This window comes from Artemia sp. Qi Xiang Cuo, chromosome 2, assembly GCF_049724085.1.
Source record: "Artemia sp. Qi Xiang Cuo chromosome 2, ASM4972408v1, whole genome shotgun sequence".
Lineage (NCBI taxonomy): Eukaryota > Metazoa > Arthropoda > Branchiopoda > Anostraca > Artemiidae > Artemia > Artemia sp. Qi Xiang Cuo.
The window spans coordinates 28,424,885-28,439,280 of NC_142795.1; the positions used below are offsets into that span (position 1 = coordinate 28,424,885).

The 14,396-nt window shown below is 33.7% G+C and overlaps 1 protein-coding gene across 1 annotated transcript; it reads right to left on the reverse strand.

The window, feature by feature from the left end:
* Window positions 1-13,234: 13,234 nt before the first annotated feature.
* Window positions 13,235-13,666, reverse strand: LOC148955088 (histone H1-delta-like). The gene has a single exon (XM_089108051.1). It carries the CDS (start codon window positions 13,657-13,659, stop codon window positions 13,405-13,407), a length of 255 nt encoding a protein of 84 aa, XP_088964177.1. The 5' UTR covers window positions 13,660-13,666; the 3' UTR covers window positions 13,235-13,404.
* Between the last annotated feature and the right edge of the window lie 730 nt (window positions 13,667-14,396).

Sequence of the window (14,396 nt, forward strand, 5' to 3'; positions counted from 1 at the left end):
CGAAGGTAGAATTCTGAGTATATAATGAATTCTGAGTAGAATTCTGAGTATCTGCTTGCCCATTCATCTATTTAAAATTCATAGACATTTATTTTACGAGATTAGTGCTTATGCAAAAATTTTAGAAGCATAACCGAAGTGAGAAACATTTGTTTTTAGATTATAATTTAGTAATTATTAATTTATGATTCACAAAATGACTAAAACAGCTTTCAGTATTTATAACTTTCATAAAAATGTCATCATTTATAAAATACTATCTCAATATTAATTTAATTTGTTTTATTTTTTTCCACGTTGAAATTACCCAGTCTAGTATATAAATCTGCATTAGTGGTGGTACAGCTAGGATATAAAGAGGACAGGGAAGCTTCTCAGAGCAAGCATCTCTATTTTTTTTTTTTTTTACCAGGGTCCCTCTAGCACGACAGTTTAAAAAAAGATGAAGATGAATCAAAGAATCTCAGATGTTTTTTTTCGAAGCAAAGGCTTTTAATGCTTATGGAGTCTTGTATTTCAAAAGGCCAAAAGTAGTGCTGGGAAGAACTAATATGTTCAATGCTTAGTTGTTTTTTTTCTTCTTTTAAAAGCAAAGCATTTGCTTAGTATATGTTATGCTTAGAAACTCTAGTCACCCTTTTGCCAACAAAAAAGAAAAAGAAAAGGATAATAAATATAATATGTTCCATATGAGAATAAAAGTCTTTATGAGGGATGGGATAAAAAGGATAATGGACTTTCAAGGACATGAAATTTCAACAGTGAGTACCAACTAAAAGTCCATTTGTTTTTATGGTACTTGTGCATTATATGGTACACACGAAAGAAGTCAAGTTTGGTTAATGCTAATGAAATATAATAAAATAGGATGAATATATAATAGTTTAGAAACAAATTTGGGCTATGTATTTGCACATTAGGGGGGGGGGAGGGGTGGGAGGTAAGAGTAGGGAGGCCTCAGAAGGAATGAGATATACTGCGTGCAGCCATCTATAATTGAGTCTAACGCTGAGCTGACATAATTTATTCAAGGATTATTGATCGAGTCTAATGGGGTCAATGCTCCTTTTTACAAGGTCGATTTATTTGTTGTTTCTAGGTGTAATGACTCCGGGGCGAAGTTTGCACATGCGCATTGAATTCTAAGGGGACAATGAATTGATCCAGTCTAATGGGGAAGTGGATTTCCGAGGAATTGATTACATAATCGAGGGGACGTATATTTCTGAGAAATTGATTACTGAATTGGCGGGGAATTTTTGATCCATGAAAGGGGAATTAGAAACGACATCACTTGTTTCCTAAGAATTATACGGGACTCTAAAGAGATATAAATTCCATTTTTAACTATGGCTTTTCTGGGCTTTAGGTCTGAGAGATAAAATTAATATTCCATCGAAGCCATAATAGTGTATGTAGGAACACCTATGAGATGAGGAAATTAAAGCGGGAAATGGTTTCCTAGGAATTTCAAATGTGTCAGCGCAGGGATGTCGAAAAAAAAGAACACGCAGAAATTACTTTTAGGGGATTATTTGGGCGAAACTGTTTGAGGCATTTTAGAAGTTGATTTTGGCGAAACAGTTTGAGGCATTTTAGAAGATGATTTGGGCGAAACAGCTTGAGACATTTTAGAAGATGATTTTAGAAGATGATTTTGGGTGAAACTCTGTGGTCGTAATAATACACAAGTTCCATTTGAACAGTGTTTTGAGGTCCCCTACCCCAACCCCAATGGGCTCCCATCCCCCCAAAGCCCCAAATGGCCCCCTCCTCCTGGGGACCCCGAGCCTCCCAAAGGGCCTCCTTCCCCCGGGCCCTCTGCCCCCCAGAACCCCACTCCCCCTGGGGCCCCCGAGCCTCCCAAAGGGGCCACCTCCCCCCAGGGCCCCCTCCCCCAGGGTCCCCTCCCCCAGGGCCCCCAAAGGGCCCCCCATCCCATTTTTTTAATACTTTGTTTTTGTGCACTTGAGACACAGAAGGGCCCCCCTCACCCTCAACTTTTTGGTTCCCTCTAATATATTTTTTCACAACAAGTTCTTTTCTTAATGTCCTTCCTAAGCCAATTTTACTACTTGAAGTCCTCATCCTTTTCACCCACAACTCTACTTTACGACTTTTTGCATACCCCAACATCAAGTAATACTTTTCAAAGGCTTTATTACAACTGTTCAGAACAAGTTATTTCCGAAAGGTTCCTCCTAAACCAATTTTACAACTTGAAGGACTCATCTTCTTCACCCACAACTTTACTTTATGACTTTTTGTATACCCCAACACCAAGCAATACTTTTCAAAAGGCTTTATTATATCTTTTCAGAACAAGTTCTTTACGTAATGTCCCTCCTAAACCAATTTTACAAGTTGAAGTTCTCATCCTTTTCATCCTAAACTTTACTTTACGGCCTTTTGCACACCCCAGCACCAGGCAATACTTTTCAAAAGGCTTTATTATATCTTTTCAGTACAAGTTCTTTACGTAATATCCCTCCTAAACCAATCTATCAATCTGCAATCTATACCTTGATTGAAATAGATGGTGGCACTTGTTTTAGTAAAAAAAACCTAGCTTTTTGCATGTCTCTCTCACTAGGCCCCCTGGGGCGAGTTCAAGAATGAGTTTGTTACTTACTTACTTACAATCTTTTTTCACAGTTTCTTGAATTAAATTTCCTTATTGTGTATTCAAGAAGTGAATTCAAAAAAGAGTTTGTTCCTAACTTACAATTTTTTTCATAATTTCATGAATGAAATTGTTGTGAAGTGTATTTTATAATATTTGAGTGGTGTAGTCGTAGATAACTTTATTCTCCCTCTATAGGGGAGATAAACTCTGGCCCTAAGGTAATTTAACTTTGGTAGCGTGCCTTAGGCTATGACCGAACTAATGAGGCGTACCGGCTGGGTTTGTTCGAGGGACTACAGCTAGATTGTAAAGAGGTTTTCCATAACACAATACTTTTATTCAGTTAACATATAATAATACTAGATATATATTTTCTACTGGGGCTGGCTGTCCCAAGTAGACCACAAGTCTCAGAAACTACAATAATATATAATAAGATGCTTAGAAACTTACAATGATTCGACAAGATTCCAAGGTATTCCTAAAAACAACGGACCAGAGGTCAGTCCGGCATAAAATTAGTATCAGTTTAAATCTGCCCCTTCCCATAAAATGTATCTTTTATACATTTTTATCAACCACATGTTCCTTTACTCAACCCACGTAATAGCTAGGAAGTGGTGATTTCTCAATTTCCCTATAAGCAGAAACTTGGCAGGATATGTTCCTTATCTTAATAAAAAGTGATATTTCTAAACTTTGTATTAGCGTCTTAATATATTTTTAATAAATTCATAATTAACTAAATTAGAAAGCTTTACCACAAAATTTCTGTATTGTGCATCTATGAGGTGATTTCAAGAATGAGTTTGTTACCTACTTACAAATTTTTCATAATTTCTTGAATGAGATTTCTTGAATGAAAGTTGCGTATTGTGTATCCAAGAGGTGAAAACAATAAAAAGTTTATTACTTACTTGCGATTTTTTCATAATTTCTTGAATGACATATCTGTAGTGTATATCCAAGAGGTGAAATCAATAAATAGTTTGTTACTTACTTACAAATATTTTATAATTTCTTGAATGAAGTTTCCGTATTCTGTATCCAAGAGGGGACTACAATGAAGAGATTGTTACTTACTTAGAGTTTTTTAATAATTTCTTGAATGAAATTTCGGCATCGTGTATCCAAGAGGTGAAGACAATAATGAGTTTGTAACATATTTACGATTTTTCATAATTTCTTGAACAAAATATCTCTATTTTGTATCCAAGAGATGAAATCAATAAAGAGTTTGTTACTTTCTTACAATTTTTTTATAATTTCTTGAATGAAATGTCTGTAATGTGTATCCAGGAGGAGAGTTCAAGAAAGAGTTTGTTACTTACTTACTTACAATTTTTTTATGATTTCTTGAGTGAAATTTCTGTATTGTGTATCCAAGAGGTGAAATCAAGAAAGAGTTTGTTACCTACTTACAAATTTTTCATAATTTCTTGAATGAGATTTCTTGAATGAAAGTTGCGTATTGTGTGTCCAAGAGGTGAAAACAATAAAGAGTTTATTACTTGCTTGCAATTTTTTCATAATTTCTTGAATGAAATATCTGTAGTGTATATCCAAAAGGTGAAATTAATAAAGAGTTTGTTACTTACTTACAAACATTTCATAATTTCTTCAATGAAGTTTCCGTATTCTGTATCCAAGAGGGGACTTCAATGAAGAGATTGTCACTTACTTAGAATTTTTTCATAATTTCTTGAATGAAATTTCTGCACCGTGTATCCAAGCGGTGAAAACAATAAAGAGTTTGTTATATATTTATATTTTTTTCATAATTTCTTGAACAAAATATCTGTATTGTGTATCCAAGAGATGAAATCAATAAAGAGTTTGTTACTTACTTACAATTTTTTTTATAATTTCTTGAATGAAATGTCTCTAATGTGTATCCAGGAGTAGAATTCAAGAAAGAGTTTGCTACTTACTTACTTACAATTTTGTTCATAATTTCTTGAGTGAAATTGCTGTATTGTGTGTCTAGGAAGCGAATTCAAGAAAGAGTTTGTTTACAGTTTTTTTCATTATTTCCTGAATTAAATTTCTGTATTTTATATCTAAACGGCGAATTCAAGAAAGAGTTTGTTTTATACTTAGAATTTTGTCATAATTTCTTGAATAAAATGTTTGTATTGTGTATACAGGGGTAAATTCAAGAAAAAATTTGTTACTTACTTACAAATATTGTCATAATATCTTGAATGAAATTTCCGTATTTTGTATCCAAGAGGTGAAATCAAAAAAGAGTTTGTTACTTACTTACAATTTTTTCATAATTTCTTGAATGAAATAACTGTATTGTGTATCCAAGAGGTGAAATCAATAAAGAGATGGTTACTTACTTGAAATTTTTTCATAATTTCTTGAATGAAATTTCCGTATTGTGTATCCAAAAAGTGAAAACAATAATGAGTTTGATACTTACTTAGAATTTTTTCATAATTTCTTGAATGAAATAACTGTATTGTGTATCCAATGGGTGAAATCTAATACAGAGTTTGTTACTTATTTATGATATTTCCTTAATTTATCGAATGAAATGTCTGTATTGTGTATCCTGGGGGCAAATTCAATAAAGAGATTTTTACTTACTTACAATTTTTTCATTATTTTTTGAATGAAATTTCTGTATCGTGTATCCAAGAGGTGAAAACAATAAAGAGTTTGTTACTTATTTTAGATTTTCCCATAATTTCTTGAATGAAATGTCTTTATTGTGTATCCAGGGAGCAAATTCAATAAAGAATTTGTTACTTAATTACAATTTTTCATTATTTCTTAAATGATATTTCTGTATTGTGTATCCAAGAAGTGAAAACAATAAAGATTTTGTTACTTACTTGCAATTTTTTTCTAATTTATTGAATGAAATGTCTGTATTGTGTATCCAGGAGGAGAGTTCAAGAAAGAGTTTGTTACTTACTTACTTACATTTTTTTCATAATTTCTTGAGTGAAATTGCTATATTGTCTGTCCAGGAAGCGAATTCAAGAAAGAGTTTGTTTACGGTTTTTTTTCATATATTCCTGAATTAAATTTCTGTATTTTGCATACAAATGGCGAATTCAAGAAAGATTTTGTTACATACTTAGAATTTTGTCATAATTTCTTGAATAAAATGTTTGTTTTGTGTATACAGGGGGTAAATTCAAGAAAGAATTTGTTACTTACTTACAAATATTTTCATAATTTCTTGAATGAAATTTCCGTATTGTGTATCCAAGAGGTGAAATCAAAAAAGAGTTTGTTACTTATTTACAATTTTTTCATAATTTCTTGAATGAAATAACTGTATTGTGTATCCAAGAGGTGAAATCAATAAGAGATGGTTACTTACTTGCAATTTTTTTTATAATGTCTTGAATGGAATTTCCGTATTGTGTATCCAAGAAGTGAAAACAATAATGAGTTTGTTACTTACTTAGAATTTTTTCATAATTTATTGAATGAAATAACTGTATTGTGTATCCAAGAGGTGAAATCAATAAGTAGTTTGTTACTTATTTGCGATTTTTCCATAATTTCTTGAATGAAATGTCTGTATTGTGTATCCAGGGGGCAAATTCAATATAGAGATTTTTACTTACTTACAATTTTTTCATTATTTCTTGAATGAAATTTCTGAATCGTGTGTTCAAGAGGTGAAAAAAAATAACGAGTTTGTTACTTATTTGAGATTTCTCCATAATTTCTTGAATGAAATGTCTGTATTGTGTATCCAGGTAGCAAATTCAATAGAATTTGTTACTTACTTACAATTTTTCTTTATTTCTTAAATTAAATTTCTGTATTGTGTATCCAAGAAGTGAAAACAATAATGAGTTTGTTACTTACTTGCAATTTTTCCATAATTTCTTGAATGAAATATCTGTATTGTGTATCCAGGGGGCAAATTCAATAAAGAATTTGTTACTTTCGATTTTTCATTATTTCTTAAATGTAATTTCCGTATTGTGTATCCAAGAGGTGAATTCAAGAAATAGATTGTTACTTACTTACAATTTCTTCATAATTTCTTGAATGAAATATCCGTATTGTGTATCCAAGAGGTGAAATCAGTAAAGAGTTTGTCACTTACTTACAATTATTCATGATTTCTTGAATGAGATATAAATATTCTGAATCCAAGAGGTGGATTCAGGAAACAGATTGTTATGTACTTACAATTTCTTCATAATTTAATCAATGAATAGATCTATTAAAAATAATAACGATGGGTCAAGCTTAGAGATATTTATTGCTTAAACATATTGAAAGATTTTTGAAAAAAAACGATGATAAAGAATTTATTTACTGTGATACTTAGATTTTTTGAATATTATCTGATGTATTGGACAAAAGGAATTTGATAATGAATTTATCCACTCTAATACATAGATTTTGACAATGTTATCCAACGTATCTGAGAAAGGATGTTGATAGAGAATTTATTCAATATGATTCTTAGATTTAGTTAAATTTATCCGATGTATCGAAAAAAGATGTTGATAAAAAAAATTTATTCACTGGGTTGGTGTTTGCAAGTCCAAATTATGAAGAGGGCGATTACTTCAACTTGTAAAATTGGTTTAGGAAGGACATTAGGAAAAGAACTTGTTCTGAAATGATAGAATTGCTGAATTGCTTGGTGTTAGGGTATGCAAAAAGCCATAAAGTAAAGTTGTGGGTGAAAAAGATGAGTACTTCAACTTGTAAAATTTGTTTAGGAGGGACATTACGTAAAGAACTTGTTCTGAAATGATCGAATTGCTGAATTGCTTGGTGTTGGGATGTGGAAAAAGCCATAAAGTAAAGTTGTGGCCGAAGAGGGTGAGTACTTCAACTTGTAAAATAGGTTTAGGAAGGATATTAAGAAAAGAAATTTTCTGAAATGCCTTTTGAAAAGTATTGCTTGGTGTTGGGGTATTCAAAAAGCCGTAAAGTAAAGTTGTGGGTGAAAAAGATGAGTACTTCAAGTTGCAAAATTGGTTTAAGAAGGACATTAAGTAAAAAACTTTTTCTGAAATGATATAATAAAGCCTTTAGAAAAGTATTGCTTGGTGTTGGGGATATTAAAAAAGCTGTTAAGTAAAGTTGTGGGTGAAAAGTATGAGTACTTCAACTTGTAAAATTGGTTTAGGAGGGACAGTACCTAAAGAACTTGTTCTAAAAAATTAAATAAAGCCTCTTGAAAAGTATTGCTTGATGTTGGGGTGTGCAAAAAGTCTTAAAGTAAAGTAGTGGTTGAAAAAAATGACTACATAAACTTTTAAAATTGGTTTAGGAAGGACATTCCGCAAAGGGCTTGCTGTGAAAATATACGAAAAAACTTTCGAAAAGAATTGCTTGATGTTGGGGTATGTAAAAAGTCGCAAAGTAAAGTTGTGGTGAAAAGGATGAGTACTTCAACTTGTAAAATTGGTTTAGGAGGGACATTACGTAAAGAACTTGTTTTGAAAAGATATAATAAAGCCTTTTGAAAAGTATTGCTTGATGTCGGGGTGTGTAAAAAGCTGTAAAGTAAAGTTGTGGTATAAAGGATGAGTACTTCAACTTGTAAAATTGGTTTAGGAGGGACATTACGTAAAGAACTTTTTCTGAAAAGATATAATAAAGCCTTTGAAAAGTATTGCTTGATGTTGGGGTGTGCAAAAAGACGTAAAGTAAAGTTGTGGGTGAAAGGGATGAGTACTTCAGGTTGTAAAATTGGTTTAGGAAGGACATTACGTAAAGAACTTGTTCTGAAAAGATATAATAAAGCCTTTTGAAAAGTATTGCTTGATGTTTGGGTATGCAAAAAGTCGTAAAGTATATTTGTTGTGAAAAAGATGAGTACTTTAACTTGTAAAATGGGTTTAGGAGCTACATAACGTAAAGAACTTGTTCTGAAAAGATATAACAAAGCCTTTTGAAAAGTATTGCTTGGTGTTGGGGTATGCAAAAAGCCGTAAAGTAAAGCTTTGGGTGAAAAAGATGAGTACTTCAAGTTGTAAATTGGGTTAGGAAGGACAATACGAAAACTGTAATCTACACAACCTGTTCATACAAATTAATGTGTTTATTAATGGAACGTTGGTGAGCACTAGCAATAATTTATCCAATTGTGCAAGCTACATACAATTTATGATGATGAAACCAAAGGCCTATAATGAGTTTAGAGGACACTCACTGGGTTATGAATATCGATCAGGTGTTGATACTGACGGCGAGTTGACTACTGCATTGACCCAGGAGCATCATTTAGTGGGAAAATTAAATCATGAGATATTCAATATATCCCAATGATTACCCCCTAATGTCAAGATTGGCATAAAGTTGCAACTGGCCCCATGGAATTTCATTTTGAGAAAAACACTCAAAACTACGATCACCAATCAACGTCACATTGCTACTGGCTCTCATAGCTATACCGATTCATCATTTATCAATGGAGAAGTCCCATCAAAACTGGCTTTGGCCTTTGTGAAAAGTGGCAGTGCCGTTGAATCCTGGACTGAATCCCCTCATGATTTTAATTTTTTCGGTCTATCTAGACTTGTGTGCAAAGTGAATGGTATTCCACTGTACACTCTATCATTTGACAAAAAAACCCTTAAGAACTCTGTATGATTTGAGCATGTATTACCGAGATCATGACTCCCAACTGTCTGAAAATAGAAAAATCGATTCAATATTTTCACAAAAACCACGGAATAATTGTCTTTGACCTGTCGGGGACCCAGGATATGAGCATAGTACGAACAGGGAATTTACGTTTGGAGTGTACATTTGCCGATTCTTTGACTGAGAGTATCACGCTAATATCATTGAGTCAATTTGAAACCTATTGGAAAATAATACCCGACGGCAGTGTTCTACTAGACCTAGCACCATGAACACAAACCAAATAATCAACGTATTTAATATGGATCCATACATGTCCCAGTACAAGTCCTATTGCATACCATCGGACTTCATTGAAAAAATTCCAAGTGTTAACAATACCATAATCATTGTTACTAGCAGTCCATCGACTTTGAAAACAGGCCATTGGCTATTCATCTTTAAAACAGCGAAGAATATTGAATTGTTTGATCCTCTTGGCCTATCGTATAAATTCTACACTCCATACATCGGCAACTTTATTAAAAGCTGTGGGAAAACTATTATTCAAAATCAACGAAGAGTACATGATTTAACGACTAAGACATGTGGCTTTCATGCTCTACTCTTTTTCATGTTCAAATGTCGTGGCTCTACAAGCAGTTTCTTGACATCTACGTTGACTTACCTCGATTGAACGACTTTCTAGTGGAAAATATACTTACAAACTTGTTTAATATTAATTTTAGTGCCCTACGAATAAAATGTTCTAAAAATGTATGTTAATTTGTTTATTAATAAATGAAAAATGTATATACATGATAAAAACGACTTTTCTAAAACGATAATCATGATAAAAACGACTTGTTTCTATTTGCTTCTTTGAAGCAATGTCACAAACAGTGTCCTCAAGTGGTGAATCACATTCCGTCAAAGCCAAATAAAAATCAGTTGTCTTATAATCATAATACCCATTGTCTTCACAATGATGACGTAGAAACCAAATTCTTTTGTTGTTCCAACAGTTGAATCGCTGACCCGGCTCTTCCTCCCAAAACAATCTAAAACCACGACGATACCAATCTCGTAGCAGTGAACTAAAATCATGCTTACGATTCTTTCCAATCATACCAGGCTATGTATTCTCCAACTGATTGAATTTATCATAGTGGCAATTGGAGCATAGGTGCCCTCTAGGATGAGAGTCACACACCTCTTCAAGACAGGAATTACAACCTTTAATTTTTACAGCATATCCTCTATGCAATTTACACGGGTTACATAATCTGCACTTTTCATCATACCCATCAATGATTGTGCAATTCTCACATGATGACCAGCTGTACAGTGTGTACATGCATAGTGGACACGTATGGAACATTTTTTCATGTGTTGAAACTCTCACTGCCACAATAAAACGGAGCTACCAACAACAACAAAATGAGTGGGATAGAGAGAGAGAGGAGTAAATCATCCTTCAACACCATCTTTCTCATGAAAAAAAGTCCTAAATTTCTAAACTAGTGTTTAAAAGCATATCCACAATATCATTTTTCCATGTAGTGATTAATATGTCAATAAATTGTGTAAATGCATTTGGACCACAACGTAAAAGTTTCATGCAACAGTCTAATGACAGAGAAGCAGTTTTAGTTACATCGAGAAGCATTCCCTGAGAAAATATCTTCCTTTGAATAGACAGGTCTAGAAAATCATCATCTAGAATCAAACGTTTTTCCATAAACACTAGATTCCCGATGATTTGCTCTTTCTCAAATCTATCCATATTTTAGAGTCCTAACACTCTCACAACCAATTTCAGAATAACCAGAATTTTTTTCTACTTTAAAAATATACTCTAGTCTACTATAGGAAGAAAAATATAATTGATTTAGAAACAGTTTTATTGAGCATAATTACAACAATAATAATCACCGATTTAATTTGTTCTCATCAACATATTTCACTAGTGCATCTAATGCTGCTCGAAGTCTATTTATGTGCACAATATTCAGTTTCGCAGCAAAACATAATTGCTTCTCCATTTTAAATTTGCTCAATGATATCTTATATCTAGCATACATATCATCCCATTCAAGGCATAGTCTACAGCCTCCTGTTATTTCCACACGCGTTTGGTGCTCGTATATCTTTGCTGCTAGCGGCTCCACCATCAACCTCCAATAGTGTAAATGCTCCACTCATTTCCTCTACTAATATCCTCTCAAATAAACTATTCTCCCTGAATTCAATTCTCTTACTAATACGAATTGCAATGAAAATCAATCTTTTTATTCGAATCCAATTACTAATCAAGTTATCGTATATGGAGTAACCTCCGCTCTCTCCGATCGGCCCTAAAAAATGGGAATTGCCTCAAAAACCAGTCTGGTTGCGTTATATAATCTCAATTATACGCTCAAAACGTGTTTGTTCACTTTATAGATATATAATATAAAAGGTTTGGTCGCTTTTTGCAATTTGCACGTCAAACTGCACTGTATATTCATGCCTCAGGTGTAAGTCTTCTTGTAAGTTCAGTGCCTTTATATAACACACTACTAGTGATGGAGTATTTGGCTGCCGAGGTCCTTGAGCTTGCTGGTAATGCTGCACGGGACAACAAAAAAACACGTATCATTCCTCGTCGCCTTCAGCTTGCCATTAGAAACGACGAAGAACTGAACAAGCTCATCTAGGGGGGTATAATTTCCAAATGTGGCGTTTTTAACACCAGGCAATACGACCTTCTCCCCCTGACCTATGACAAAGCAGCACCGGCTCAAATGGATCTAACTTTGGCCTTCAGCCCTACCCCAAATTAACGAACAGCCCTTTTAAGGGCTACAAATTAATTTAATTACACTATAGCATGTGACAAATTGGGAAGGACAAATCAATAAAATTAAGGAAACTCAACGAAAGAAAAGGGGGTGGGGGGCTTTCAAATTTATTCAGTAACAAAGCGCAAGAATTTACTGGAGGCGGGGTATATAATTTTCCTTTCTTTTTTTTAGGAATGGATCTCATTGGAACATCCTGTTCCTAATGAACGATCAAAAAAGGTCAATTATATAGTGGTAGCAGGCTATTTCTAGCAAACAAACTACTAGCACTACGCTTTCTAGGCTTTCACTTTAGTCCCAATTCATTCAGTGATATTGACCATTATTATAGTGTATAGGAAGATTAAGTAATATTACGATAGTCATGCATATTCCTAAAGTTTCTACTCATACACGATGTGATTCTCATTGTTTTTTCGTTTAAAGGTTAATCAGAAGACATTGTTGTCAATAAAAGATACTACAACAGCTTTCATTATTGATAAATTTCATTCTACTGAAAAGCTTGCTTCATAACTCTAAAATTAGGCATTTTATTTGTTTTTGGTTTTTGGGCCAACCATTATTGTGATACAATTCTTCCACAACCAACGGACATACCACGTTGAAAGTACCCAGTCTCGTCCTATCCTGGAATTCACACAACGTCGGGCCCGGTCAGTACTTAGATGGATGACCGCCTGTAACACCGGGTGCTGTTGGCATTTTTTCATTATTGTGATTTTTTTTCTCTTTTTCAAGAAAAAATAATCTTCCAAAATAAACTCGTTTCCTTATTCTAATAGCACCAAGCTGATTATATCTTTTGTAAGAAAAAATAGAACCTTAGCCCCCACGATTTGAAGGCACGGCTCAACCCATTCGGCTATGACGAGGTATTTGTAAGCTTATAAGCTTTGACTCTTGATTAGTGAGCTTGAACCTGAATACCAAGTTTTCACACTTAGAACCGAAGTGGGTGTTTTTCAGAATGTCCCAACTATCCAGTTAAAAATTAAATATTTTAGACCGTGATTTATGCATCAGCAGAAGCTGAATTATAGTTGAATGAAGTTGAGGGAGAATTAGAACTTAGAATTTAAAATTAATATCATTTTAACTTTCTGAACAGAAACTTTCGAGCGTCCATTATTTGCTTTCATAGCCCTGAAAAGGGCTGTGTGGTAGTATAGGATAGCCTATTATGGAATTTTTTTTTGCTGCTTTCTTGGCTACTGGCTTTTTAGATGCCACTTTCTTGGCGGGAGCCTTTTTTATAGACGACACCTTCTTGGGTGTCGATTTCTTTGCTGCTACGGCTTTTTTGGTAACAGTGGGTTTCTTTTAAACCTTTACAGGTGTCTTGCTACCAGCCATAGGATTGGTACCCTATTTGGCTGAAGTTGACTTTTTAACTGTAGTAGGTTTGGCTGTTTTCTTGACTGAGGCTTTCTTAGCTGTGGGCTTGGCTGACTTTGCAGACATGGATTTTTCGGCCCTGACAGGCTTTGCAAGTTTGAAAGAACCTCTTACGCCAGTACCTTTTGGATTTATAACAATTCCATTTGCAAGGCAACGCTTCAAAGCTTGCTTAAGATGCATATTTACAACTATTGCATCATTGCCAACCTGAAAATTGGCCATTATGTATTTGAGAAGGGCTATACGGCTAGGATTCACATTGTAGGCTCTGTCCTTTACTAAGGGTTGGCCCATTTCCGTGTACTGCTTGGGGTTTGCTGGTGTTTTGGCCTTTTTATTACAGGGAGGTTTTTCAGCCTTATCTTGTTTTTGATCCTGTTATTTATTGACATACTTTGATGTAGTATAAAAGATATTGTACACTGCATTAATCGTTGATTAGTCATCTTACTAGTCAGTAATTTCGAAGAAAATTCAATTTTCTCTTTGTCACTTAAACGCATCCCTTTCGATTGACGTCTTAAATCCAAAGACGTAGACTTATAGTTCCCGAAACCGCCGGCCCTTTTTTACCATTTCTCTCTGTGCTCAAGCTCATGTATTCTTGAATCAAGGTTGGTGCTTTGCAGTGCCTTGATTCTTGTATGATAGGATAATAATGGTTTGTGATAGATAAAGACTACGTTAAAGTGGAGGATTGTCCTTATTCTATACGTACATATTTTTGATATGGATCTATACGTGATTTTTATACAAAAAATTTTAAGTTAATATTAGTTATTAGAAAAAAATAGTTTTATTTACTAAAAAACCCCTTTCTACTATGTATAACAATTATTAGTGACAACTGTTAATTTTTACTATGCCAATAATTTCAACTATCTGTAAGATCATGTCAGATAAACGCATGTGCGTTTGAACATTAGTATTGAAATTAATTCTAAAACTCAAAATAAAAC

Bases quoted from the DNA above. Each gene is read 5' to 3' on its own strand.
- LOC148955088 (XM_089108051.1), bottom strand. From the start codon at position 13,659: ATGGCCAATTTTCAGGTTGGCAATGATGCAATAGTTGTAAATATGCAT.